Source organism: Gasterosteus aculeatus, chromosome 1 (genome assembly GCF_964276395.1).
Source record: "Gasterosteus aculeatus chromosome 1, fGasAcu3.hap1.1, whole genome shotgun sequence".
NCBI classification, from domain to species: domain Eukaryota; kingdom Metazoa; phylum Chordata; class Actinopteri; order Perciformes; family Gasterosteidae; genus Gasterosteus; species Gasterosteus aculeatus.
The window spans coordinates 26,860,934-26,888,892 of NC_135688.1; the positions used below are offsets into that span (position 1 = coordinate 26,860,934).

General features: G+C 51.4%; 1 protein-coding gene across 1 annotated transcript; it reads right to left on the reverse strand.

Annotated features, from left to right (window-relative positions):
• Positions 1–1,493: 1,493 nt before the first annotated feature.
• On the reverse strand, positions 1,494–27,959 carry klf7a (Kruppel like factor 7a). Its single transcript, XM_040188243.2, is given in 5 exon segments — positions 1,494–2,840; positions 5,698–5,794; positions 5,797–5,820; positions 10,937–11,576; positions 27,625–27,959. Coding segments are annotated over 5 exon segments (993 nt in total). The 5' UTR covers positions 27,805–27,959; the 3' UTR covers positions 1,494–2,788.

Here is a 27,959-nt window from a genome sequence, read left to right on the forward strand (position 1 = left end):
AGGGTGGCATGAAAAGCGGTAAAATACACGTAGGAAGGACAGACGGAGAGATTATGAGTACTTCCGGTGCTTGTGTGCGTGTTTCCGTGTGAATCTGTGTGTTCGGGGAGTTTGCTGTGTGTAGCATGAGTGTGTACGTTTTGTGCTAAAAAACAGCTACTATACAGACTTTGTGATCAGCGTCTCATCACCCGGGGGGGGGGGGGGGGGGGGGGGGTGCGTGAAGTGGTGCGTACGAGCAGACAGAAAACATCAGATATGCAAGTGATCTTTCCAAGAAATGTGCCGAGTGCAAATACAAACAGACGAAGAACACACAGGCACGGCAGAATTGACAATCGTTCAATAAAGGTGACCGAACCGCATCCCCCGGGACAAAATAGTCCACATTTTGAAATTGTCCCGTTCACTTGAGTGTTCTCCTCGGCTCCTGAAAGTCTCAATGAACACGGAGAACGCACGTTCCATCATTCGTTGTGATTGGTACAGGTAACAAACAAAACAAAAAAAACATTCCCACACATTTGCAACCATTCATTTAAACAGGGGGAGGGGGACACAACACACAAGTAGAGCTGCCATTGAACCCACAAACTGCTTCTCCTTCAGAGAGCCGGGCTGAGCGGGAGAACCCGCTCAGACATTCCCGCCCGGACTCTTTTACAAAAGTCTCTTGTCTCTTTCAACAATTTCTTTTTTTACCGCCCCCTCGACCAACGCAGCGGACGGCGGCGCCGCTGTGTTTTGTTGTAGCTGCGATCCAGATGAACGGTGAGTTTTTTTTTTTTTTTTTTGGTGTCTCTGCAAGTGGAAGGGCCTGTACCCCTCGATGTTCAGGCCGGGCTTCTTTGCACCGTTAGACGAAGAGAAGGAGTTCAATATTGAGTTTCCACGCTGACAGATCGAGTCCAGGTGTGATCGGGCTGGAATGCATTCGTACCCAAAATTGAAATGCGCCTCTGGTATTCAGAAGGAAATCAAATCACTGCTTTCCCCACCGAAAGAGCCTTGTGCCTCACCAGAGTCTCGTCAAACAAAAGAATAAACACCTCCACTTTGACGCGTCTCTGTGCCGCTGGACGAGAGCCAGGGGCCGCCGAGGACGAATGTTGATTCCACTTTTTCTGGGAGTGTGTGTCCGTCTGTGTGTGTGTGTGTGTGTGCGTGCGCACGTCTCTCGTGTGGGTTTCACTCCTCTGCAGTTTCATGAGCTGATGGGGCAGTTATCATTTGCTGAATGAGCAGGCTGTTCCTCCGCATACCCTCTTCAGCCACCCACTGGAAACGCATACCCGATGACCTCCCCGTCGGGCCGGCGCAACCAGCGAAACGCCACAAAAGCTGCCGGCCGTGACGAGCTGCTTGTTCAGAGTCAAGCTATTCGGGTCCTAATGGGAAAAAGATCTGCCATATCGAGGAAAATTGTGTCCGGTGTGATTTTCAGTGTTTTCATGGGCAACGTGTACGGACCAGAACGGATACATTCACATTGATTTGCTTGGAGAAGAGCCACCCAATTGATTGAATTGTGTGTTTCCTGCGAGTCCTCCCCTCTTGGATATGCATAGGGTCCGATTAGAGGGGCCGAAGGCCGTCTTTTCTCCTGAAATGAAGTCTGAGGGCTGCTAAATTGGAAGAGTTTTGCACGGGTTGGTGCGAACGGGACCCCAAGAAACAGAGACCTCAGCCTGGTGGCTAATTGGGTGCCAAAGAGATCGTTCCAGGCATCAACGGCAGACACTTCTTTCATGGCTGCATCCGCCTCCAACGCGTTCTTCAAAGCGGCGCTTTGAATTGTCTAATGTACCCATTATCATACATACGATCTGGTTTGCGATCGGTGTGCTATCGCAGTCGCCTGTCTGCTTTCTACTTGTGCATCTGCCAGCCAGCGTCCGGCGAGTCCCGGATTGTCTCCCGGTCCGAGACGTGGAGGCATTTTTTACAAAAAGTTTTGGAAAGAGTCAATTGTGCAAACAGCTCCCGATGGCAACTGGTAGGAGCCAAAATGCTTCGGGAGGGTAAACGCTTCTCGGGGCCATCCGGCGTCTCTGGAGACGCTCGGAGTCAGATGACATTCTTGGGAATGAACGGCGTTTCCCAGAGTACATTAGTCAGCATCATTCCGAGGAAACCCTCAATGGATGATGTTCATAAAGCAGGCCGGTCCTCTGGACGACCTCGATTTGTCTTCACAGCCCCGATCACTGTCCCAGTGGGACACGCTCCCGTCCTTCAGTCTTTGTGAGATCCAATCTAACGCTCCGTTCAAACTGCCGCCGCGACGCCATCGGACCAAAAAAGGGTCTACAAATGGATCCAGTTGGCAGACGCGACAAAGGTTGGATGAAAAATGATCATTACAAATTATTATCCGTCTCATAGATAAAATGATGAACCCTTCGGCGATTTGTAAAGGCCGTGGCAGGTTCGAGGGAGAGAAAGTCCGCGTCCTTGCTCGCTTCGCCCTGCCAGGCGACGCCGTTTAGCCGCCCCGTCGCAATCCGACGGCTCTTCTCAGCTCAAGGTGCATTCTGAGAAGAGGAAACATACAAGCACCAGTTCTGGTGGTCAGCGCCCAGCGGGGGGTCGGGGGGGGGGGGGGGGGGGGGGGAACTGTACAACTGATCCGCATGGACAGGGCCAAACAATTTGGAAGCGTCTGGACCGAGGGCGGCTGTCTCTCTCTCTCTCTCTCTCTCTCTCCGGTGGTGTTATTTCTCTGCAGGTGATGCTCCCTCTCATTCCTCCACTCCGCCTCAATCCCCTTCTCCCGCGCCCACCTCGCTCAGATGTGCCTCTTCATGTGTAGCGCCAAGTGATCCGACCGCGAGAAACACCTGCAACCAAAGAGAGGCAAACAGAGGAGAACAGCCAGTTAGGTGGTTACAAATGGAGGGGGGGGGGGGGGGGGCAGTTTGTTCTGTCATTTGAGGCTAAATGTTGCTGGTAGCTAGCGAGCGCTGAGCCTGTAATGCACACGCTACTATTATATGTGTAACTAATTCATAATCAGCATTTTCAGCAGCACTCCTAATGACTGCATCAACAACTAGAGCCCCCAGAAGAATGTGGTGAAACAGCAAGGGGCCGGGTGGGGGGGGGGGGGGGCAAAGCATGCAAAACATGGGCTGCAGAACGTCTGCTGCGTTCAATGGATTGAAGCCTCTCTTCTCTCTTGCACTGGCCTATTTTTCTCTTATGACTGCTTTAAAAAAAATAAAGGTCTGATCATTTCAACCTGGTCGAATTGGCATAAAGTTTGCCTTCAAATGGTGCTGTGGTAATTCGCTGTGTGCTTAAAGATGCAGCCATCGCAGGAGATCAACAGTATTTCTGTTGATTTTCCTCGCTGAACAAATACTACGGCTCCTTTCCCCAGACGAGGGCTTTCTTTCAAAAGGCAAGTGTTGCTTTCTTTTGGGTAATTGGGAGCTGAGGGTTCTGGTGATTAGTGCGTAAAGGCGTGTTTGAGATGGAGACTTGTTTCGAGAGTTTACTAAAGTGATTTCGTTTAATGGTGTTTGGGAGAAAAAAATAAAAGAAATTGCTGCCAAAATTGCTGCAGGAAATGAAGGTGTACAGATTGTGCTGCTTGTTTGTGTCAAAATAAAAATGAACTACAATTTGCTTAATTAGTGTTAGCTTTACATATACCTTAATTTGGTAATCATTCCTCAAATAAAATAACTAATAGTAACCAGTAAAAACATGCCTTAATCCTAAACATTTACTTCTGAAACTCTTTCTACGTTCGGCTGTCTGCGACGTCGAGAGGAATCAGGGTTTGGCCAAGAGGGGGAGTTACACTGTGATGAGCCACCAGTCATCTGTCTTACTGTCACACCTGCATGTGTGTCCCCCGTGTGACGAACACATGTGACTCGCTGTGTCTGTGTGTGTGTGTGTGTGTGTGTGTGTGCGTGCGCGCAGAGAGGCAGATGGTAAAGTATGAGTCACGACTCGGGGGCACGACACCAGCTGGCACACCGTGGGTCTGTCCCCCCTCCCCTCCCCTCATCCTCCTCCATCTTCCACCCCGTCTTCTCTGTCTCCCCTGTTTTCCCTCTTTCTTCTTCTCAGCGGGGGGGGGGGGGTCTGTGTGTGTGTGTCTGTGTGTGTGTGTTTTGGGCTGGAGGGGTCGGGCGCCTTGTGACACATGACAGAGGTGGGCCTGATTTAGGATTGTGCCTCCGGGGTGGTGGAGGTGGTGGTGGGAGGGGAGGTGTGAAATCGTGGGTGAGGAGGGAGAGGTACTGTATTTACTGTCCGTCCAGCTGAGGCTTGATTAAGTTGCTCTGCTGCCACTGACACGCACACATGCACAGATGACTCACACTCTCACGCACACAATAGAGCGCTTTCTTTTTGTCCTCTCGTAATGAACCTATACATGATTCAAGGGGTCAAATGTTCAATAAAAAGGCTGCAAACACATATTGTACATTGCTGAGGCTTATTTTCTGATCAGTCATGTTGCAGTTTGCTTTCTGCTTAACGAAAACCTAAATTATGTTGAATATAATTACTTTTATGTGTCTATTTCTGGGTCTTTTCCACACAAATAAGAAACACTAGTGTTTAATTCATCAAATGCGTGAACACAGACGTAGCATACTAATAGTTCGTCACATTAAAGATGTCCACCCGCATCTTCACCCGGCGTTCCTTCCCTTCAACACTGAGCTGCCTCCCCTCGTCAATATTGCCCAGAGATCCCTGAGGTGTCAGCGAGGGCCGGATCACAGACAGAGGGGCGTAATTAAAAGAGGGGTAAGGATTTTTGTGTCTGAATCAAGCTGATCTTTTCATAATGGCCGTTGAATGTTTGATGATTTTGCCACCGGAGCCTCGCAAATTAACATTTTGCTGTGGTTCATAATTAAACAGGAGCCCGGGGTGACTAATTGGGACGCCAGATCTGCGCCAGATCAGCACCTCAAAGTGACCGAGCCGTGCACTTTTACGCCTCCCTTGTAAAGGCCATGGACAGGAAGGGGCACGGGACCGTGACTCTGGCTCATGGGGGGCTTTGAAACTCCCCAAATTAATTTTTACTGTAAATATTAGTGGTTTGTGAATCGTCCTAGTTTACCAATGTTAAATCAAATCTGTGTGTCAACACAGAAAAGTTGCTAATTATTGCTGTTGACGGATGTATAATGCATAAACTAATATTAGTGTAAATAAATGTATCATGTAATCAAGGTTTCTAGTTTAGATTTTAATAATCTCCATCTAACAAATTAGTTTCTAATACGTCCCCTTCAAAAACGAATACTCCGTGCGAGTGATGTGTGGTAATGGGTCCTCCAGACGTTTTCACACCTCCGTCCCGGAGCGGACGCAGCCCCCGAATCAAGGCCACGCAGCAGAAGCACCATCAACATGCCTAATGCGGGCAACCAGCAGAATAAGCAACCTTCACACTCCCATCGATGTGTTGCCGGGGCGCACACATTAGTAATCCTGCCAGCACACTTTGAAACTGGGTCAGTACCAAACACATTTGGGTGTGTTAGCAGCATCTTGTAGCGACCCGCTTTGCTGAACCAAACTGTGTACAAAACACAACAGGCAAAACAACCCGCTCTGCGAGTGGAAGACTTGAATGAACTTGGAAAATGGTTTAATTTTTTCTTTTTTTTTAAAAGACCCACACAAGCGACAGAAGAGAAGAGTTGTGTTTTGACAGACCTGTCACAGTGGTTGCACTTGAAAGGCTTGGCGCCGGTGTGTTTGCGGTAGTGCCTCGTCAGCTCGTCGCTCCGGGCGAATCGCCACTCGCAGCCCTCCACGAGCACTTGTACGGCTTCTCACCTGGGGGAGGCAGGGGAAGAAAGAAAAAAAACAACAACACATAAGCACCTGTTTTTTCATCGCTCATCCACCCATCACACGCTTATTTGTCAGGCGTAAAAAAAAAGAAACCTGTGTGGCGCTGTTCCGTACGGAGGGGATGCTTGATACGTTCTGCTTATCAGAGATGCCTGTTAGGATAATCTCCTGTATACCTTTGACATCCCACGTCCCCCCCCCCCCCCCCCCCCCCCCCCCCCCGTTTTTTTTGGAGGCGCCGAAAGGAGAGCAAGGCGATATTTAAATGTGAGCCCGGAGAAGCTCCCACTGGTCTCCGGTCTTGCTGAACACGCAGAAGAGGAGTAGAGGGTCGAGAGAAGTGGAGCGGTGGGGGGCGAGGGGGGGTGAGAAGAGGAGGTGAGATGAGAACAGGAGGGGAAAAGTGGAGTAGGAGAGAAGTGCTGCAGAAGTGGATTAAAGCAGGAGAGGGTGAAGACACACCAGCAGGGGAGGGCGGGGGGCTGTGGGGTCGATAATTAGGCCAGTCACGCGCCGTTTTAGCACAGGAACCCCCCAAAAACCCGCCAGCTGCCGTCCACCTTCCCGAAGACGCCTCCTGCATCGGTCGCATCCCATCTGCGCGCTGACCGGCTCTGCTCGAGTGGCTCCGGCACAAAAACAGGCTCCATTTGTTGAATGTGATTATTGAAAAAGGGGACACAATCAATGGAGCAACTGCTGTCGCGGAGGCCGTCCAGATTGAGACGAGCGAGAGTGAAATTCGCCGGCTCTGCGCTCAGATTTGTTCCGTGGGGGCAGAAGGTGAAAAATCAATAATGTATACTGTATGAATGGATTCCAATTTCATGGCAAATTTGTCCTAAAATGCAGCGCTGAGCGTGTGACCCGCCGGGGCCCTTTCTATCAGAGCCGCTCAGTGAGCGGCCTGTTAACAGGAATCCCGTGCGGGCCGACGGCGACAAACAGAGGTGCATTAGGTGGCAGCCATGATGAGGTGCTAAATGAACACGTGAGAAAAGGATGACCTCCACAAAAGGCAATCTGTAAATCTTGAAAAGACAGCGATGAATACGAATTGGTAACACTTGATCCATTTATCTCGACTACATAATTTGTATGTAATAATGACATAAATTGGGTGTATGAAATCTTTTTTTTTTCTTTGAAGGTAAATGTCTTTATGGCAACAAACACTGCTTAGTAAAGTCATCTCTGTTGTCGAATGTGAGTGCTTTTGGTTTGAAGCAACAGAAAATAGCCCTGTCCCTTTAGCATTTCCTGAATTCCCCAAAACACCCAGAGCAGCAGGTCTGGGCTATCCCACTCTGGCCAATGAAATTCCCGTGAGGCAGGGATGCCTGAATGTGTTGCTTAGCAACGGGAGCGAGGGGGCGGGGAGTGTGTGTCTGCGTGTGGGGGGTGTATACATTGAAAGCATGAGGAGGCAGTAGTCAGTGCAGCTGGCTGGATCTGGCAACGGCACGGCGCCATGCCACCGGCCAATTACCGAGCACGCTGGCAGAGCACGGAGGCAGTTGCCTAGCAACGATAGCCGTGGAGCTGCACGGGGCAAGATGGGGGGGGGGCTGGTGACGGTGGGGGTGGAGGCGGTGGTGGTGGCGGTGGTGGTAGTAGTGGTGGTGGTGGTGCAGGAAGAGGAGAGGGGGGGCAGGGGGGTACCATGAGACCGAAGCCTGCAGCGGTACATAAGCACTCAGCTACCGACTCCTCCAACGATACGCTGCACCCCCCGTTGCCTAGCAACAGAGCAACCCCCTCCTCTCTCCTCTCCCTTAAGATGCCCTCCTACAAACAGGCAAGTATTCAGGTGCACACTCAAAACACACACACAATACAAACTGGACAGGGAAGGCTACTTTTTAATGTTTCTTAAAGTTTGACAACTCAGCACTTAATCTGATTATGCTCTGTTACTTTGTGATGCCTTTAAAACAAAGAGATTATGAAGCTTTAAGTAGATCATTTCTTCAGAATCTGGATTGTGGACAGTGCTGTTGTTGAAACCCATTACTTATTCTGCCGTATTTGATAAACCCCCCATTAGCTGACACCTTTCAATCATTTTAGGCAAGATTATTGCAAAATCCAAATGCTTTTCTCCCTTTTCTATTTTTTAGTAATCAAATAAGTATTCACATATTTCTTGTAATCTAATAACTGGGTGTTTCCTGAGTCGCTGTAATCCCATTATGTGTAATCTGTTACTTCCGAATGCTCTCTCCCTCGCTCGCTCTCTCTCACAAACACACACACGTGCACACACACACACACACACGTGCACACACACACACACACACACACTCCAGCCTCTCAGGTGCCAGTGTTGAAGTTAATTGCATTCCTTCCATTAGCTGGAGCGGAGGCAGGCCATCCGGGTCTCAGAGGTCATTAGAGAGCCTCCACAAGGCTCCCGCTGGCCACCGTAGAACTACAGCATCGGAGACAAGGGAGAGGGGGGAGCGGGGGAGAGCGGGGGGGGAGAAGGCTGGTAGATCGGCAGACTGATGCAGGAATAACGCATGTCGGGGAGAGACATGAGGATGATGGAGCTGATCAACTGTTACCATCAACTTTGTAACAATAAACATAGTTGATTATTACACTGAATGCCATGAATTTGAATGAGGCTCGATGAGGTCGAGGACCCCATTAAGAGCATACAGCTTCTATATAAAAGGTACTTAAACCTTTTTTTTCTCCTTGATTTGAACAAGAGAATCTGACATTATTTATGCAGCTATGTGGAAAACAGGACATTATATTGCGGTATGATGTTTTTCCTCTAATCATTGGCCTTGGTTCAAACACAAAGAGAGAGCGGGAGAGGCCAAAGAGCAAAGCACTATAATAAGAACGTGGGCAAGGAGCGCACAAGGATGTCACATGGAGACTGCTTTAAGGAGAGAACTAGAGAGAGAGAGAGAGAGGGAGAGAGGGAGAATAGCGGAAGAGCCCAACAGGCCTCGTCTTTTACGCGTTCCCTCACCCTTCCCAAAATCTAATTGTACCATTCCTTATCTGCCATAAGCCTATTCACAAAAACGCTCTACAGGGCACCGTCATTTCAACTCAGCCAGTCTAATTCCAGATTAAATCGTCGCCTTTTCTCCGTCGGTAATTTATGGAAATAACAACTAAGAAAAAGGGGATTTGAGTAATGACATCTTTAAACTTGTCAGGATAATGGCTCAGTGAATGGGGGAGCCCGTGGCACCGCTGTCTCTGTCTGAAGAGGGTCGCTCCACTGTACCTCCCCCGTTCCTGTCTCCTGTCTTCATCGACTCTTTGTTTCTCCCGGCGTCGCTATCTGCTCCTCCTCGTCTGCCTTTTCCTCCGCTTCTGTGTTTTCTCTGAGTCACCGTACGTCGACATTTTACCCCGTCATCCTTCTGCTCTCCAGCTCGGGAATAACGAGGCAGATGTTCGGGTGGATGCTTTCGACCGAAGCACCTGAAGGGACGCGGATAAGCTGGTGCCGCTGCCATATGCAATATTACCTCATTAAATCAATATCTAAATTTGGGATTAAAATGAGCACATGAACTGGATATACTTCGCAATGAAGAGTCACAATCACAGACGCCACACACTAGGGAGGTCAAAGGTCGCGTGCCTTGGCAAGAGGGGCAAGAGAGCGAGAGCTTGTAAACAAGCTGCGCGCGGCTTCTAAATTGGACCACTTTAGTGATCCGTCAACCTTTAAGCTTATATGGAGTCGGATGGTGGGGAGAAAGAAAATGGAAGTGTCCCTGTAACCTCATCCGGCGTGATGGACGCGCTGCTGTCCCTCCGCGGGTTAAAGCGCGTCGGAAGCGGCTACGCTTTAGCATCCGGATGGCAGTCCACCGTACATTTCACGTGCCATCCCGAGCATATGCCTGTGAAATGTCATGTTCATCTCATCGCAGCCCGGAACGCCTCCATTTAGAGGACGCAGCCATCGGAGCCCAATTAAATACGCCAGACTCCCGTCGTCCTCGCTCAAACAAACACCTCTGATTTGTTGGGTGTGATCGAGACCTGAGGGCGCGCGAGCGCTGAACCCAAAGCCTGCTAATTAATGACGGGAAACACAGACGCCAAACGACTATTATTACTTCTCTCAACACCCGCCCGGTTAGATAATATCACGCGTTTCCCATTAGCCACGTTCTCTTGGCGTCAGAATGAACCCGTTACTTCTGGCGTGATATCGGGGGCCGAGCCCCCGCTGACCTAGACTTACAGTACGGAACGCACAGAGGACGGGGAGGGCCTGAAATAAACCGGGGAGACGGCAGCCTATCCAGGTCAATCCATCCATCACCGCGCAGTTACTCAGACGGAGGACAGCTCACCGACAGGGGTCTGAGTGGTTTGGGATTGAGATGGAAGAGCGGGAGAGTTATGGCTCCTGAGCCCTCCCCCTTTGCTTCTTGAGAAGAACCTTGACTGGGGGGGGACCCGTCCGAGTTGACACAGACTCGCAGAGCCGGGTTGTCTTCAATCGTCTCTTTTTTCACACAGGGATGTTTTAATACAGTAACGCGTGGATAAACCTGTATATGATTAGTCAGCTGTTGGCCCGGAAGAAAGAATTAATGAATGTGGTGCTCACATAGATGCAGGTAGATTTCTCTCCAAAGGCCGAACCGATTAAGCACGTAGTGTTCGTGTGTGATTGAGGGGCTGAGAAAGAAGAACGCTTTCTCCGTCAGCTCCTATCTTCAGACGGAGAGTTTCACCGGTGCACTTACTGATATTATGTGGAGAAATGCATCAATTTGTGCTCGTGTTCACAAACTGCACACAGATTGAATCACCCTGTACACTTCTTACCTATATATATAAACCTTATATAAGATCATGCACATTAACACATTATGTGAGTGTGAACTGTGTGGGAAACTGCAAACATTTTCTCGAACCATTCTTGAAGTTAATGAGTATTACACAACGAATTGTGCCTTTAACTCCCATGTGACTATAAAAAAAAAAGTGTTATTGAGCAAGCTCTCACTCAAAAAATAACCCCACAATATTCCCCCACAATATTCCATCCCCCGCCACTGCCTTTCTTGCAGCCGTAGCACAGTGCCTTACGAGCGACCCTCACCTGTGTGCGTCCTCTGGTGGGCCTTCAGGTGGGAGCTCTTGGTGTACACCTTCCTGCAGCCGTTGAACTGACAACGGTGGATCCTCTTCTTGTTCTCCGGCAGCTCCCCCGCCCCGCCCACGCACGCCGCCCCCTCCTCCTCGTCGTTCATCCGGACGGGGAGTGCGTGCGCCGCCACCAGCCGCGCCGCGCCCAGCCCCACCTTCCTGGCCACCAGCTTCAGGGTGAGCGTGCCGTCCGGCGAGGCCGTCAGCGTCTGGTTGGATTTGACCAGGTGGCGGCCCAGCTCTGGCGACGACGGGGGCGTCAGGGAGGTGACGGCGCTCAGCCGGGCCTGGTGGGCCCCTTCCATCCCTTCTGCGTTTTCCAGGGCCTGGCCCTTGAGTTTGAGGTCTCTTTTCATTGCACCGGCGGAGGGGAAGTGCTTCCGCGTCGGGCAGAGGACGACTGGAGGCGGGCTCGAGGGCTCCGGCAGGACGGGCAGGCTGGGCAGCAGGCTGGGCAGCAGGGTGTCCGCCAGCTCCTCCTCGCCGTCCTCCTTCAGGTAGGCCGGAGTCAGGAGGCCGTCCAGGTCTTGGTCGAAGAGCTCCGACAGACGCTTGGGCTCCGTCTGCAAATAGCGCTCCAGTTCTAAGCAGGTCTGCGGGAGAGAAAAGGGGGAGGAGAGACACACTTTAGACTCCGAGTTCACACTCTGGGGCATCAGCTCGGAAAAAAATGACCCCTCCCTCGACTCTCACAAATCCCACCTGACAGGTTTCAAACAGCCATCAGATCCTCGGATGTGCAGAGGCGGAAAAACCTGCACGGTGCCACGCAGACAGGCAACCTGGCAGCTCTGCCAGCTGTCACGTGGCGCACAAGCACTGAGAGCCACCAAGACAGCCGGGATTACCTGGCAGCTCCGGCTCGACGGCTGATTACACACTGATTGATTGCGACCGACCGCAGCGCGGAAAAACCAAAGCGAGCCGCCACGGGTAGCAGGAGGAGAAGTCCTAAACTGAACAGAACTCCTATCAAACAACATTTTATGGAGCTCTGACAAGCCGGCTTCCGCTGAGCCAAGATAGGAAGATTTATTCAGCTGTAGTTATGGTCTGCTTCATCCCTATTACGCCTCTCCCCTCGGAGGGCAAATAAAAAGGCTACAACCCCCACACCCCACCCCGATTTTGTGTGAACTGGCGTCTAGAGAAGTCTATTACTTCACAACAAGCTGGCGAGGTTTCTCGAAGAGGAGAGGCGGCGAGGGAAAGGAGGCGCTCCGTGTCCAAGGATGAAGCTATTACGGCTGAACGGGCGGCGGCGGGTTTGGTCCCAGCGATCGTTGTGTTTCTCTTGTAGCCACTAACGCGTTTTGACAGCTGAGAAGGAGGCTAGCGGCTCCGCTGGGCGCGCGCTACCTCGCCACTTCATTTGTGTAAATAGGCGCTGACAGACGGAGGAGCTCGTTCCATTATCAGGGATCGGGTTGTACAGACTGAACACATCAGAGACATTTACAATCCTACACACACACACGCGCACACACACACACATTGCTCGTTTGCACCTTCTAAGAATAAACCCACCACTTTTTTGGAGGGGGGCGTCTGTTGCTAAGGGAGTGAAATCTCTCCTCTTAGTCGCCTTCTTCTAACAAGAACGTTTTGGGGACTTTTCTTTTTTTACTGTAGTATTTGTATTATTAAATTATAAATTTGTATTATTTATGGTATTATAAATTTCAAAATAAAAAAGATATTTTGTTGGGGGGGGTTGATTTGTTCTGTGAGGGATTTAAAAAAAACTTCTTTCAACTTGTTTCCTCAATGGCCAAGGCCAATGAACTGTGAATGAAATGTTTTTTTTTTTACTTTGCTGCCTTTCAATGAGCAATTAAAAATCGGAAGGGCTGCGACACAATGAAGGGAATAGCATGCACATATAAAAAGTAAAACACAACCATTTCAACCCCTCCATCTGCCCACATCGCTCCCCTCTTCACTCGTCCTTCTCCTCCAGCCTAACCCCCTATCAGTTCCCCAAATCATCCTTTTCTCTCTCCCTTTTCTTCTCATTGTCGTCTCCTCCTCTCCCAAGGTGAGGACTAATTATCCGCTAAAAGCGCCTAGTTGAAGGGGACTTAATTCAGCAAAATGCTGAGAACTGCAGACCAAGGTGAGTGTGTGTGTTTGAGTTACAGATAGTTCAAGGGAGCGGAAAAGAGGATAGAAACGGATAAGTGGGAGGAAGGTGGGGGTGGGGGGGGCTGTGGATGGGGAAGGAGAAGAGGGAGATGGAGGAGGAGGAGAGTGATGGAGGGACAAGGTGAAGGAGGCAGGAGCTGGAGAGAGGAGGCTCGGTTGGAACAGCAACGGAGGGGGGGTGAATCCTTTTTGTAAGTGTGACATTTGGCATAACGGGATCCTGTGGCAGGGCGAGCCGCGGGCCTCGCGCGCAGGAAGACGGCTTGTGCTCGCCGATTGTGAGGTCGCGAGCCGAGGATGCATGCAGAGGGGCATGTTCGACACGGTAAGAGTTGTAAAATGCGACCGCAGGTGAGGGGGGAGGTGTGGGGTGGATTTTCTTTCCATCCAACCCCCCCCCCCCCCCCCCACACTGGTCTTTTCTCCCATCACTCCGTCAAGGCACCTCCTCCCCCTCCCCGAGGGGGTGACATTAACATCGCGAGAGAGAAGGTCATGCAGTTGATCAGCGGTTCCTGCGCGTGCAATGTGGGTGCGCACACTCAATGTGGCTGCATGTGATTACGCTAGTTTGTGCGCCTGTGATTTTGCAAGCACACGGGTATCTGTGAGTGGCATAATTATGAGTAATAATTAAGCGGCTCTTGTATGTGTGTGTGTGTGTGTGTGTGTGTGTGTGTGTGTGTGTGTGTGTGTGTATGTGTATGAACACCTACGCGCGGGCCTAAACTCTCTCGACTGATCCCGTGGCATAAAGTGCTTGCACTTGTGTGTTTGTGTGTGTGTCTGTCTGAGTGTGTGTAGAAAAGGGAGCAACCACCAATGGGCCAACGCCGACCTGCAGAGCCAACATCAGCTGGCTCCGCATAAAGCCAGCGTCCATTTCCCCAAAAGCTTTTGGGATGATGCCTTCATGTGAGCCAGGATAAGCTGAGTGCCTCAGATGGATGCTCCAGCAGCCCCACCTCCACCTCCAAACCGCCTCGGAGGTTCCTCGGAACTCTCGGAGGTTCCTCGGAACTCTCTATATACGGCCAACGGGCTAAACCGTACACAATACAGATGCAGCAGCTAAATGCAACAGAGTCAGTGCTAATAACATCATGTATGACTGTCCCGGCCATGAAGTTAACGGAGCCCTGCTGTCTGCTCTAGCTGACATCCAAAAGGCTTGTCATCCGCAGAATTGGAAATATATAAATGTGTCTTTACAACCTGAAATGATTACATGATTATTAAAAAAGTTAATTTACTCTAAACTTATGTCATTTTCCAAGAAAGGTTGATGAGTCGAGCAGAGCAGCCTTTAATTGCTCAGCTAATTACCGTGATGAGTTTCAGCTGTGGCTTCAGCGGCTGTCAGCTCTCACGTCAAAGAAACGCCAGCGCTTTGACTCGTTTATATCTTATATAACTGTTCTTACTGATTGGGTCACTACACAGTTTTACTTGAAAATGAAAGAAGATTTCAACCAAAATGCTAGAAGGCAGAAGTGACCCATCTTCCGATGCACACACACACAAACAGACACACACGCTGAGCCACACTTGCAGCACACACCTGGCGTTAGCGAGGCTTAAAATACAGCAGGTGTAACAAATACTTGCTGATCACAAGACACGCCTCTCGCAAGTCGAGCAGGCTGAGAGCTGTGAACCGGTCCTGCAACACCAGCGTTTTCTTCTCATCGTGAGCTTTACAAAAAAAGTAGCTCTCTCTCTCTGTCTCCTCACCCTCTCCTCCCCTCGTCCACGGGGCCCTTGGCCTGGCAGCTGATCCTCTTTCTCTCTCCGCCCTTCACATTTGGCCCGCGCCGCCTGCCATCACCATCAAAGAGCGGGCTGCCTCCCAACTGTTAGCACCCTGCTAGGCCGCTAATAAAAAGCCTGGGTTATAAATATGAACAGAAGAGCATGAATAATGCCCCAAAGGAAGCCCCAAAACGCCACTAAAAAGAGAAACGTAATGGGGTGGATACGGCTCATTAATTTTAGGATAATCATGTTCGTTTTTTACTGATGCCGCGATAGAGACGAGGTGCTGTGAATAACAATATGCAGTGCTGATGCGAGCTGGGTTTGAAGGGGCAGGGGTACGAGGGGGGAGCTGGAGGGGTGATGCTGCATATTGTCCCATCATTTGAAAGACCCCCGATCCTCTTCAGACTTTATCATTCTGAGAATACGTAGATATTTATTTTTAGCTCAAAGTTGAGGCGAGGTGTTTGCAAACAAGCGAAGCTGAGCCTGCTGGGGTTGACTTGCTGGCTCCCGCGCCTCACGTTTCCTGCACACGCGTGTAAGCATGTAAGTGGTGGATCCCAAACATGATATTGTAAAGACTTGATTCAGGCCTGTTTGCATCTGGTCGGTGTTTGATTAGCCGTTTTAAAAGTGGGCAACATGGCCGCCGATGAATTAACGCCGGCTTCCCCGCAGCTTTGCTTGTCTTCTTTTGTTGACTTTGGCGTGTGTTACTTTGATTTATTTCTCATTGCTCAAAGAAAGGAGGAGGTCCTCGGTTGGATTCACAGGGTGTGAAGACACTACGGCTGCTGTGATTAAAATCCCTCTTAGATACAAAGGTGTTTCACCTTTCAGGTGACGCTGCACCACAATCACATTAAGGGGAATTTGCCGCCTGCAACAAACCGGCCAACCAAATAGCCTCGTCCCATTTTTTTCTCACTATTTTCATTTTTCACAGCTGTTTTTTTTTTGTTTTGCAGGGGGCCCGTGTCTTTCATTGATCATGCCGGGGCCAAGCCATCACTTTGAGGTGACAGCTAAATGACCGGTAGCCCGAGGCGCCGGCCATCTCGCCATCAGCCTTTGTGTGTTTGCGTCGCGGTGCCTTAATCGATACGAAATGATACGGCGCAGGAGCTCATCAGCGGGGGCCGTCGCAGCTGACAGAGACGGTAATCTATAGCCTCACTGAGCAATACTTACACGGAACCCCCCCCCCCCCCCCCCCAGGCACCCACACAAGATCTTAGAAAAGCAGCCCCCTCCCTGCTAAGCCGGCCTTCGGGGCCTTTTGCTCCTCTCTCGTGCGCTCGCCGAAAAGCCCCCGTGGGTTTCACACACCTCGGAGAGCAGCATGGCGTCACTCGGCGGATCCCTGCCGAGCGGGGAACCTGCCTGCGGGGGCCAGCGGGGTTCGGGAGGGGAGGCAGTGAGATAATGCTACATTTTCAGCGACGCCGATCTAAATGACCGAGCGCCCTCGCTTCACCCGGTTATTCTCAGCGGGGACCACGGCGCGGGGGGAGGGGGCACGCAGTGTTTGGCCGGAGGGATCTTGCATCAACGAGAGCCAAAGGAGAGACGGAGGGAGCAGAGACACAAAGGGACAGAGCTTGAGGGGGGGGGACACAGCTAATTTATCTGCGAGACAGACAGGTTAAAGAAGGGACGGCGGGGCTGAAGGGTGAAGCTGCGGTTTCTCCTACAGGTTTATAAGCAAAAAGCTACTTTACAGATTAAAGGGGGGGGGGGGTACCAAGCCGCCAACGCTGCAAACAGGAGTGGCGGGAGTCCTCCTCCTCCTCGCTGACTAACAGCTCCATCTCGGAGGCCTCACCTAGCTCCTGATAACGCGCCGCGGAAACGGCTTAATTACACACGCGGCCTTATCAGGCGACATTAGCCTCGCAGCCATAATCAGGGCCCGCCGTCAAAGCCTGGCAACGCAGCACCTCGCAGGCGCTTTTTCTCACAGCGCGGGCTGCGGGCTGATAACAGACACCGCGAGTTGTTAAATCACAATTTGCTGACGGGGGTTTGAGGGAATAATGCACATACGGTTGTAAACCTGACAACCCGCTTTGCACACGGCCAATTTTTGTTTGGACGGATGCGCTAATCAAACACTCAAAACGCTGCTCTGGCAGCAATTTTCCGTTTTGTTGTGTCGGGCTAAATGCTTGGATTCACGTTCACGTCTTTAGCGCCTCGCTCCTGGACACGGGGGTCGAGACAACCCGCCTCACCCCCACCCCACCCTGCTACACCCTCGGCAGCTGGAGATTTGCGCCACACGTGTACGTTTGTGCCTGATGGGGAATCTTCAAAGAACCTTTCATCCGGCACGAAAGACACAATGATATGATGGAGCACTCAGAGCGCAAAGAAAGAAACCCTGTGACCTTGGCTTAATGGAGCAGAGAGACATTTTCCCACCGCTTTCCTCCCTACACAACGGAAACCGGACACAAGGGACCTCGTCTCCGTCTTCCAGTACTCGCAAACGTGGACGCCAAATATCGAGAACCCCGCCGGACAACAAAAGCTCCCAAAACGAGTGGACGTGCCCATTTCTTTCTCTCCTGCTGTCAGATCTGAATAATTTATCAGTCCTCAACAGACAAAGCCACGTAAATATCCTGCAAAATGCTGAACGTAGCCCGACAAGTCAACAGATTTGGAAGGATTAGCCGACCTGGGGTTTGATACCGGCATTATTAAGGGGTTTTAGGTTGCGGATACAACAAGTGCACTGCGCATAAAGACCTCTGCTGCTCCATCTAAACGGCTTGTGACAAAGTGTGGAAAGCGTCTTTGTTCCGGTATTAAGTCGAGGACTGGAGGGGCGAGGGTGAAATAAGATAAGGGGGGGAGAACAGAGGAGTTGGCCAGGAAAGCATCTTGAGACCCGAAAACGCTGAATGATGGAGGGGAGTAGGAGAATGGCAGCGGAGGAAAAGGCGGGTGGGGGGGGGGAATAATCCCGACGCGTGGAGCCGTGTCTCACTCGCCGGGGAGGAGAACTGTCTCACTTTAACTGGATTTGGGTGAGCTGCTGTTTATCGGCGCATGAGTCGCCCAAGCGCTCCCTCGCAGCCGTCAAAACCGTCCTAATCTAATCACGAGACATTTCAGCCATTTGCTTTCACTCGTTTGCCAACCAACCTCAGCGCGCGCGTGTGTGTGTGTGTGTGTGTGTGTGTGTGTGTGTGTGGGCGGGGGTCGGCGATAACAGTGGTTTTACATCGAGGGGTTAGCAGCTTGCGGCAGGATTTCGGGAGTCGGCTCTCCCCGGATGTGGGGGACCCCATTGTGTGCGGCAGGCTGGCTAATCTTCATTACCCCACACAAAGACACAATGACGCGGCGAGAGAGGGGCCTTGGCCGCAAAAAGGCACGGAGAAACAAAAAGGGCGGCGAGTGGCGAGAAGAGAAAGAGAGGGGTGGGGGGCCCAGAATTACAGAGGGCGGGGGCGGGGGGGGGGGGGGCGATAAAGGGAACAGTGAAGCGGAAAAACTCTTCTTCTCCTCCCCACGCGGTGCCAATCGGAGAGAGGGGGCCGCTCGGTACCCCGGTCACGTCCAACCGAAAAAACCTGCGAAGTGCAACCGTGGCGCCGCGCCCGACGTAGCTCGCTCTCTCACGCGCTTCTCTTCGGCTAAACGGGAAGTCCGGTTCAGTGTTTACCTGCCACCGTTTCAGGCTTTGTCCCTCATTAGAAGCATGAAACCATGAGGGTTAGTCGAGGAGCGGCGGTTAGGGGGGGGGGGGGGGGGGGTGAGAGGCGCGAAAGCAGGTCAGTGGCACAGTGCAGCGAGGCCAAGGTGGATTAGCTCCGGGTCGCAGACATGCTGGTGTGTGTTTGCATGAGGGGGGGGGGGGCTGGGCAGTTACGCAAGAGCGTGTACATCCCGGTGACTTTATGCGTACCGGGGGGGGAGGGCAAGGGGGGGGGGGCACTGTCGCTCCGTCTTTATTCCCGCCGACAGTGCTTTCAAAACAAACCTGTGCGACAAAGATTAGCCCAAGCCGCTTAAAATATTGAAAGACGTCGCCTCGTAGCCAGGGGAGGGGTGGGGGGGGGTTGAGAGAGAGATTCGTTTGGGACGAGGATGGGCGGAGGCAGCGCGGCCGGCTGAACCGGTTCACCCCTCTGTGTGCCGAGCAGCTGCCTTTCCAGCGGAGTGCGAGGACTTTTCACCCCAATTCCATCACGACAATGTACACGTGGGCTCAGCGGAGAGCGGCGACACGCACTGAGAAAGGTGTTAGGAACTCATTGACTCTGGCCTTTAGCTCCACGTGCGTGCGTGCGTGTGAGCGTTGAGCTGGAGGAAGCGGGGTGACCGCAGGGCGAAGGCCAAAGCCCGGGAGAGGAGCTGCGTTAGGATTTGGGCGTTGAAGTTTAAAAGGCCCGGGGAATTCATGTTTGTCAAGTTAATGGGAGGCCTCGCCGCTTACGCTGAAACGCGTGGGACACATTAAACAAGTGCACGTGTTTTGCGTGCACGTGGAAAACACACACGTACCAGCTGCACTGCTGAATATTCAAGAGAAAACACTTTTGGTTCTGATGCACGTGCACACACATAAACCCAATAAACCCTGCCTGTGAAGCGCTCTCCTTCCCGCCGCCTCGCTTACACACACACACACACACGCGCGCGAGCGCGCGCACATACACCAATGAAAATTATTGATGTGCTCTCTTATAAAACAGTGGCTGCTCCCTGAAGTATTCCTGGCAACATCGCGGGGCTGAAAATAGCTGCCGACCCAAATAACTCTCCCCGCCGGAGCGAAGACGGAGCCAGACCACAGCCACCGGCGACCGGCTTCGCTAATTGGCATCATTTTACAATGAAATAATATCTGGGGCAAAAAAATGAGGGAGTAACCCATCGGTAAACAGGAGAGCAGGAGGACGTCTAGCCACGCAAACGCTCGCAGGGGTTAATTGGGGGGGGGGTGCGTTCGTTGTTGTTTTCTTGTTAGCATAAGTTAACAAATTCTCTTCCCGGAATGTACACCAAGGGGGAACCGTGTGGTGAAACATTAATGCGACACCATCAGTTTAGTGGAAATGACGGGGGAAACATTTACAGAAGAGGGGGGGGGGGGGGGCTGTCAAACTTCAAAGTCGTAAACTGGTACTTGCATCGCAGTTTGCTTTTCTAGTGATGTAGCGCTGAATACTGGAGGTTATCGCTCCGCTTGGAGAGGATGCAACCGCGTTCCCACAGTCTGCAGAATGACGACTAACGCAAGCTAACGCTAATCTGCTTATCAATGACGAATTATTGTCATTTTAGTTGGTAAATTCCATTAAAAAAAGACAAATGCTTATATTGTTATTCACAGACATCCAGAAAATTCCCTTTTCAGGAACAAAAACAAACAGAATTTGCATCCAGAATGTTTAGCAATCGTTTGGTGTCTCTGCCCGAGGACCTTGAGTCGGCCCACAAGATTACACCGAAAAATACGGCAAAGCACATCCCGTTAACTTCCCACACACAATCCCATGCGAAGTCCTCCACACAGAGCGAGAGAGAGAGAGAGAGAGAGGCTTAAACACACATGTCTTTTGGCAGCTCAAATCTTAATTAGCACCGGGAGATTCATCTAATCAAAGGGTTGCCAGCCCATCATCAAGGCTAAAACACACAGTGCTCTCCCCACATACCAGAACAGAACAATGGGAAACAGAGGTACGCTGTCACGCTGACGAATGGCTCTTCCCGCTGGGCTCATTAAATCACAGAACAGGGCACTTCCCAGGCCGTTCGGGGAGCTAAGCAGGGTGCAAAATCGTCCCCCGCCCCCCCCCCCCCCTCGGTCTCTTTACTTTGACAGTTACACACCCTTTTTTATTATTTTTTTTTCAAGGCTGCATGTCAAAGTAATATTTTTTCCACGTGAAAAATGGTGCTTTCAGGCTTTGACATATAGGCTAATCCCAATTCAAGCTGAATCTGCCTGGTTTCGAGGATGCAAGTCGTATCTTATTCAGACAACTCAGCCCCACAGGGGTTTGGATTGACTGAAACTACACGATGTACCCAGTTGGGCTTAAGATACCAGTGTCTTTAGGGTAATTTGGGACCCAGTTTATGCTTCCAGCAAATTGAGCATCAGCAGCTGACATACAAAAAAAAACACCCTTTAAGCAAGTCTTGACCTCTGGTTTCAAATACATGTGTAAAATGCAGATCAGAGCTTGTTTTTATAAGATTAACAATATAAGAAAATACCAGACGCACAGCAGCGAGCCGCAGCAGGTGGAGGAACACTACCGGCTTTGCATGTCGGACAACCTCAACAACCCAGATCTGGGCCCGGCATGCAAAGCGTGCACACACACACACACACACACACACACACACAGGGAGGGCGGCGAACTGCATGAACACGCTTACATAATACAGCCAAAAGTCAAATCTCTCCTCAAAGCCAATGACAGGCATTGTTGCGTCTTCTGCCGGACTTCTGAACCGAGCCGAGGCTCACGCTCCTAGAAAGGTCAACGGGGGCCCAAGCCGATGACTCCGCTGTGATCTTCACCAGCGGCCGCCTTGCATTATAATCCGTCCGACGGGCTCCAGAGCGCGCCGCGTCCTTGCGGCTGTCACACCGCCCGAGAGCTTAGGGGCCGTGATTGATGACTGGCTTCGGATGACAACAACAAGCAGCGGTGTTTACTCAGGGCAAATTGCCCTTGTCTCTTTCTCCACCCTTGCGCCCCCACCCCCTCCTCTCTTTTTTTTTTTATCCCACTCAGTGTTTGGAGAGAGGCGGTCCACATGGCTGGATCTCCAGTTTCTGGATGGCTTCGAGTCCCTCGGGGAGGGATTAGCCTTCCAGAATGACAGCTAAACAAACAAATAGGCCAGAGCCGGTCCTCCTGCCTGCCAAGGCTGCCTAGCAACAGGTAGGCAGTAAGATGGGATGTGACGCTTGGTGTGTCACAGCCAGCGATGGCTGTAAAATGCCTGGGCATGGTGTGAATTTGTGCCTATTATCAAAGCCAATGGATGTTCACATATGTGAGAAGGCTGGAAGATTAGACACACGGTGGTCCAAGTTGGATTACGGGCAGCCTGCCGCCGCTTATTGGCGACACAAATGGTGTCTGATTGCACAACTCCCCCGAGTTCAACTTGTTTTTTCGCACAGAGGCTGACTCTAAATAGGGGTTAGAGCGGGGCAAATCAAACAAGGCAGCTGGGACTTTGTCTTCTCGGAACTCAGGGAAAGGGAGACAGAGCAGAGAGAGTCGTGAGATAAACACTTTGAGGGAGAGAGAGAGAGAGAGGGAGAGTCGGTGGTGATTCCACGGCTTAGAAAGCGAGTGCCTGAGACTCTCAGACTCTCCCTTTCTGTTCTCAGCCTGCTGTTGCCAAGCCGGATGGCGGCAGCGGAGCATGGCGGATCACTGTAAGGTGCTGTAACGGCTTCCCGATTTCGCCTCAAATGATGTGAAAGTCATTGCCAAGCCATGTGTGCCGGCGTCTCCTCTTCTCAGCGTTAATCAAACCTGGGTGGGCGGAGCACTTTGCAGACGGGAAGCCATACATAAAGATGTGCTTGTTCGCCGCCCTCCCCCTGCTCTCCTCTCGCCTCCCCCTCGCAGCCCTTTTTTTTCCCTTCCCTTCTACACCACGTCCTCCGCCTGTCACCCCCCCCCCGCCTCCCCTCCTCCCCTCCTCCCTCTGACGGACCAGTTGCCAGAGCATCAGACAAATGAATGCTTCCTCCGCGTCCTCTCTTTCATCAGCGCCTCCAACCTTTTCATCAACGCCCATAAAGCGGTGGAAGGCACCCATCACCGGCAATCGCCTCTCAGCCGCCTGAGTGATGAGACAGAGGTGGCGGAGTGCAGCGAGCGCTCTCGACGGCGGGAATGGATGTTACTGGGTCAGGGGGTCGCTGGCGTGTCCCGTTACGCAAGACGCGCAGGAGAGACGCAGGCCCGTGCACCTGTGCACCCCCCGCACCCCGCCCCCACACACCTCCCTCCATCCCCCCGCCCATCTCAGGAGAAGAAGCCTGCATAGACACACCGGGAAAGAAAAATGGGTCTTCAGGAAAGAGGAAACTGTCTTGTTAACATAACTGATGCCGCTCAGGAGCCAAATTGTGTTTTTTTGCTGTTACAGCTCATTTGTCTGTGTATACTAATTAGATGATCTCGTAGAACTCTTTTATTACAGCCCCCCCCCCCCCCCCCCCCCCCCCCCCCCCCGCCCCGTCCCCCTTTCCTCATCAAAAGACGTGCATCCTCTCCCTGAATCAATGCATCGAGTAATAATAAACCTTGCGGCTGCAAGAAGCACTTTGTGAAAATGATGCAGCGCGACGCGCAAAAGGCTTCCTCTCGTGCCGTTCATACCCAACACGTGAGCGTCATGAGGCAGACTCGCCTGAATGCCTTGAGGGCGTCTGGAAGTGAAGTGCAGCTGCGTGCAACAGGAAAGAACGGCAGCTATTAGCCGGGACCCTGCTGTGTGTGACACGCCGATGCCACCTGTCAAACATCCATCACGTCTTTAAGCGTCAGTTAAACTAAAAGGGAATTAACTAAATGTTGTTTGGAGGGCGTCCAAACTTGATTTCAGGAATCGCACATCTCATGCTTCCAGTTGATGTGACATTTTAATAAAGCCGACACCACTAGGAGCTCTTTTGAGACAAATAAGATTAAGTCCCAGTTTGTCCTTCCTCCTCCTGCTTGGAGAATGCACAGCTCTGCTGTTACAGGATTGATTTAATTTCCATTTGCATAAAATTACACCAAACAGCAGCGAGTGAAAGGTCACGGCGAAGACACGAGGTGTGTGCTTTAACCGGTTGGTTTATTTCAGCTTGATTCAGACGCCTCAAGTCGTTCGTTCTGGTCGCCGATGCTCTGCAAAGAGTGACAGCGGGGACATTGTTACCTGGCAGACGCTGAATGGAGTGTGTGGGGGGGGGGCGCACAAGTCCTGAGCTTACACAACAGCCCTGCAGAGATCAAAAATCCATACTGTGCTAATTCTATGAGGAGAAGAAAAGGGAGAATAGAGGAACAAGGCCAGGGAGGAGGAAGGAGACAGCAAGGCGGGGGCCGTTCGGCCGCCCTCCCCAGCAAGCCTGCCGAGTGTGAGAAAGCAGATGTGGCCTACTGAGGATTACATAACGCACTGAGACAAACCTGCGGCCAGCGCACGCTGGTGTAGGGACGCGTCCGGATACTTTCGCTTCTGCGGCTTCCTCTGACTCCTCGTTGTGACTTTCCCTCCCCGAGTCTCCGGGGGCCGTCAGAGAGTCGCCACGCTGTCCCTTTGACCCAGACGAGGTGGTAACTCCATCCGTGTGACTCCCAACTTCTCCATCCTGTTCCCCCCTGCATTGTATTCCACTCAGACTTTATAGTGTTTGTTGGGGGGGGTGCAGCCCACCGGACTATGAAATGCAAAACCCTGCCCCGGAGAGAATGTGCGTGTTCTGCAACTTCCTCCACCACTTCTACGATCGCACCCCCCCCCACCCCCCTCCCCAGACGCTGCTGCTGCTGCTGTGCGTGTCATGTGGTGCATTTAAGTGGGTGCATCTGAGCACGCTGGTATGCATGCGCAGGTCGAGCCGGAGCGGCCCGCTGATCGCTCCGCATTTAGAAGCGCTGAAGCCCCGTGCAATCTGCCCACATCCACATATGGAAGGCCCACGATGCACAGCTCTATGCAGGCATCAGACACTCACTTGTATGTATAGTGTATACGTGTGTGTGGGTGTGTGTGTGTGGGTGGAGCCCCTGAGGGATAATATATGTGTTGGAGGGTGGTGTGTACTGAGGTCAATGACAGACAGCCATTTGTGGTGTCTTGTTACATCCCATCCGTCAGGGTCAAGTGCTGTGGACGAGTACACGTCATCAGCGGAGCCCGAAGGCGGCGCAAAAATCCAGCATATCAGCTTGAAATCTGGTCCAGCTGTTTTGTCTTTTGTCTGGCTCAGCGGAGCCCAACGAGGCTTCATCGCAGCGAATGCCAGATTACAAGAGAGCACAACGCGCACTGGAAGTCGGAGCCAAGACAGACAGCAAGTCGGCACAAAGAGACGAAATCGCACGTGCGCGCTTCGCTGTGAGGGAAACTGGGTTCCACGTGTAGAAAAAAAGAAGAAAAAAGAGTAAATTATGACCAGCCGGGCTTGTTCCAAATCCAGCTCAGCCCTGCTGATTGTTCCAACTCTGAACAACCAACTGTACGGAGATTTGGAAGCGAGACAGCACAGTTCAGTTTGGCACAATTTAGTTCAAATAACGGAACAAATAGCTGCCTCAAATGTACCATCTGCAGACCTCCGAAACACTTTCCTCCTTTTCTGCTCCCCATCCCCCAATAAGCGCCTGAATCATGCCTCACAGACACCAACAGGGGACACAGTCATCATTCTTGCCATGGCATCTCTGGGAGCCATTTAGGGTCCGACTACAACGGCCTCCTATCTCACCATCTCGCCCCATAAAAGCATCGAATTCTAAATTGTGCCTGGAACACAGAGGGGGGATTGCTCCGAGCGCCAGACGTTCAGAGGCAGAGCTTTTAAGGCGAGCCACAGCTCGTAATTCCTGCATTCAGGAGGGCTCGGTGGCATCTTCGGAACATCTCTGCGGGGGGGGGGGGGGGGGGGGGGGGGGGGGTTCAGAGTGCAGGGCATGATCATCCTCGTGCTCGCAAGGACACTGTGATCTTTTTTTTTTTTTACAAGAACTTTAAAATTCAGTCCGATGCTTGAGTACGGTACACAGCATTGAGTCTGCATATTGGCAGGAAAGGGATTTTTTAAAAACTTTCTTGATACATTTGGCTCCTTCTTATAGCGCTTTTCTTAATTCTGCTCCCATTTTTCAATCAACCGGATGGTAAAACAAAACAAAAAAGCATGACTCTGACTATAAATGCAATAAAATCAGTCAGTCTGAACTGTTTGAGCAGAAAGCGAGGCGAAAGGTGCAAGAAGTGTGTCAGCTTCCCTCGCAGGTGACGCAGATCTATAGATGTGATCAGAGAAGCATCTGACATTCAATATTTGAAGTACAAATCAGCTCGTCCCGTAGGCCGAAGCCCGGTTCGATAAAAGCATTTTGTTTTCTCAGCAAAATAAACGCTGAACGAGAGCAGATATTAGCTTGGTTGTAAAAATGAAAGTATATTCTCTATTTCAGAGACGGTTAAACTTGATGACCTACAATTCCAAAATGGACGTTGTCTCTGGGAGAATCAGCGGCAGATATCCCACTGAGAGGCATTTCCATGCTCCATAAGAGCTCTTCCAGCCTTTTGCCTGCACACGCAGCTGTCTCTCTTCCATTTGCATTAGGTATCGATTTTGATATGCATGGCCGTGGGTGAGAAACATGGGGGAGAGACATGCGCTGCATATGGCACGCGCAGGCCCATGCAATTTAAAAATCCTCTGACAGTGGAGCCCGGGAGTTGGAGACTTGTTATGAAAAGCTGCGTCGGTGGGTAACAGTAGGAGGCCAATTAGACTGCTTGGCCACAACGAATGGATCCGCGGTCACGCACCGGTTTCTCCCTCTCTCTCTCTCTCTCTCTCCCCCTCCTCCTCCTCCTCTTCCCTCCCTCCCCCCGCCTCGTGCATGGAGCAATGAAGTGGGGAAAAGCTCAAGGTCTTATTGCATGAACAATAACGGCATCAAATGTCCATGGCAATGATTTTTTTCTTCTCGCTCGGTCGGTCAAGTGCAGCACGGAAAGCGTCACCACCGGCTGCATCAGCAATGCAGGTGGCCCGACCTGTGCGCGGCCCTTGTTCCCACTAATTTATGGATAATGAAAGGTTGTTTTGGTTAAAAGAAAAATAATTAAAAAAAACGGCGCACAACAGGCATGAAAACTGCAACTAAATTGAGTTTGAAAAAAAAAGTGAGATGAAAAAGGCATTTCGGCTGTTTAAAAGTATACACCAGGAAATCAGTAACAGGACAGATATAACACACACCGGTGACACGAACACATCTGGGCTGACATCAACATCAACAGCGACGTGTGATTTGACGCGCGAGGACCAGTGATGGTGCTGTGGAGTAGTGGTGCGTCTCCCCACGCAACCATCACCATGTGGCCGCGTGCAGCCTCGTGCTTCTCTCTCCACATGCATCCTCTGTACTTGGATGGAGGAGTGAGGGGGTCCAAAATGTGCAACCTGCAGATGTCTGTTATTCTTTTCCTGCGCTGTCTGAGCCCATTTTTTTTCGCCACTGCATTTAAAGAGGGAACAAAGCCAGACATGTTAGGGTATCTATTATAGATACGTGATGGGACTTCTATCCGAGAAGTGGGGGGGGGGGGGGGGGGTGCACAACTCAGTAATCTGAGGGATGCAGATGTATTATTCACGACCGATTCGCTCCCTGTTATGGGATTCGAATCTTCAATTTCCCCAAATCGCATCTGACAGCTTTATTACGCGCCGGAGTGCGTTCGCATCTTATCCACTTTGCCATCTCAGGGAAAATTGTCAGCTGTGTGAGTGATAGAGAGCATTGCATCTGAACTGCACACATTCCACGCTGCTTTCTTCTCTCTTTTTTTGGAGGAGGAGGTGGTTGGTTGGTGGTGGTTGTGGGGTTTGTGGAGGGCGGAAAGTTGACGCCGGTGTCTCGAGCGCGCGTGAGCCCACCGGCGAGCGCACTGCGCGCTCCAAGCTCTGCGATGAGGACGCAAGTTGAGACGTACCTGCTGCCAGTTTTCCTCCAGCGATGGCATGGCGGAGAAGTAGCCGGTGTCGTGCACCAGCTGGAGTTCCTGAAAGATACTGTGGTTCGCTAAGACATCCATGCTGACGCTCGATGATGGAAAACAAGAACGATGCACAAGAAATATGCCTCCTGCCTTGGCTGTGTCAGACTCCTGCATCCACTTCTTTCATATTAGTCCATAGGAGGAGATTAATTGCTCAATGTGTCGGCGGTTAGGGCCACTGTACCTGCGCGCATTATCGGACTCGGTGCGTAAAAGAGACAGGGGGTGATGGAGGCTCCATGCGTATCCGTGTTGCCAAACTAGACACT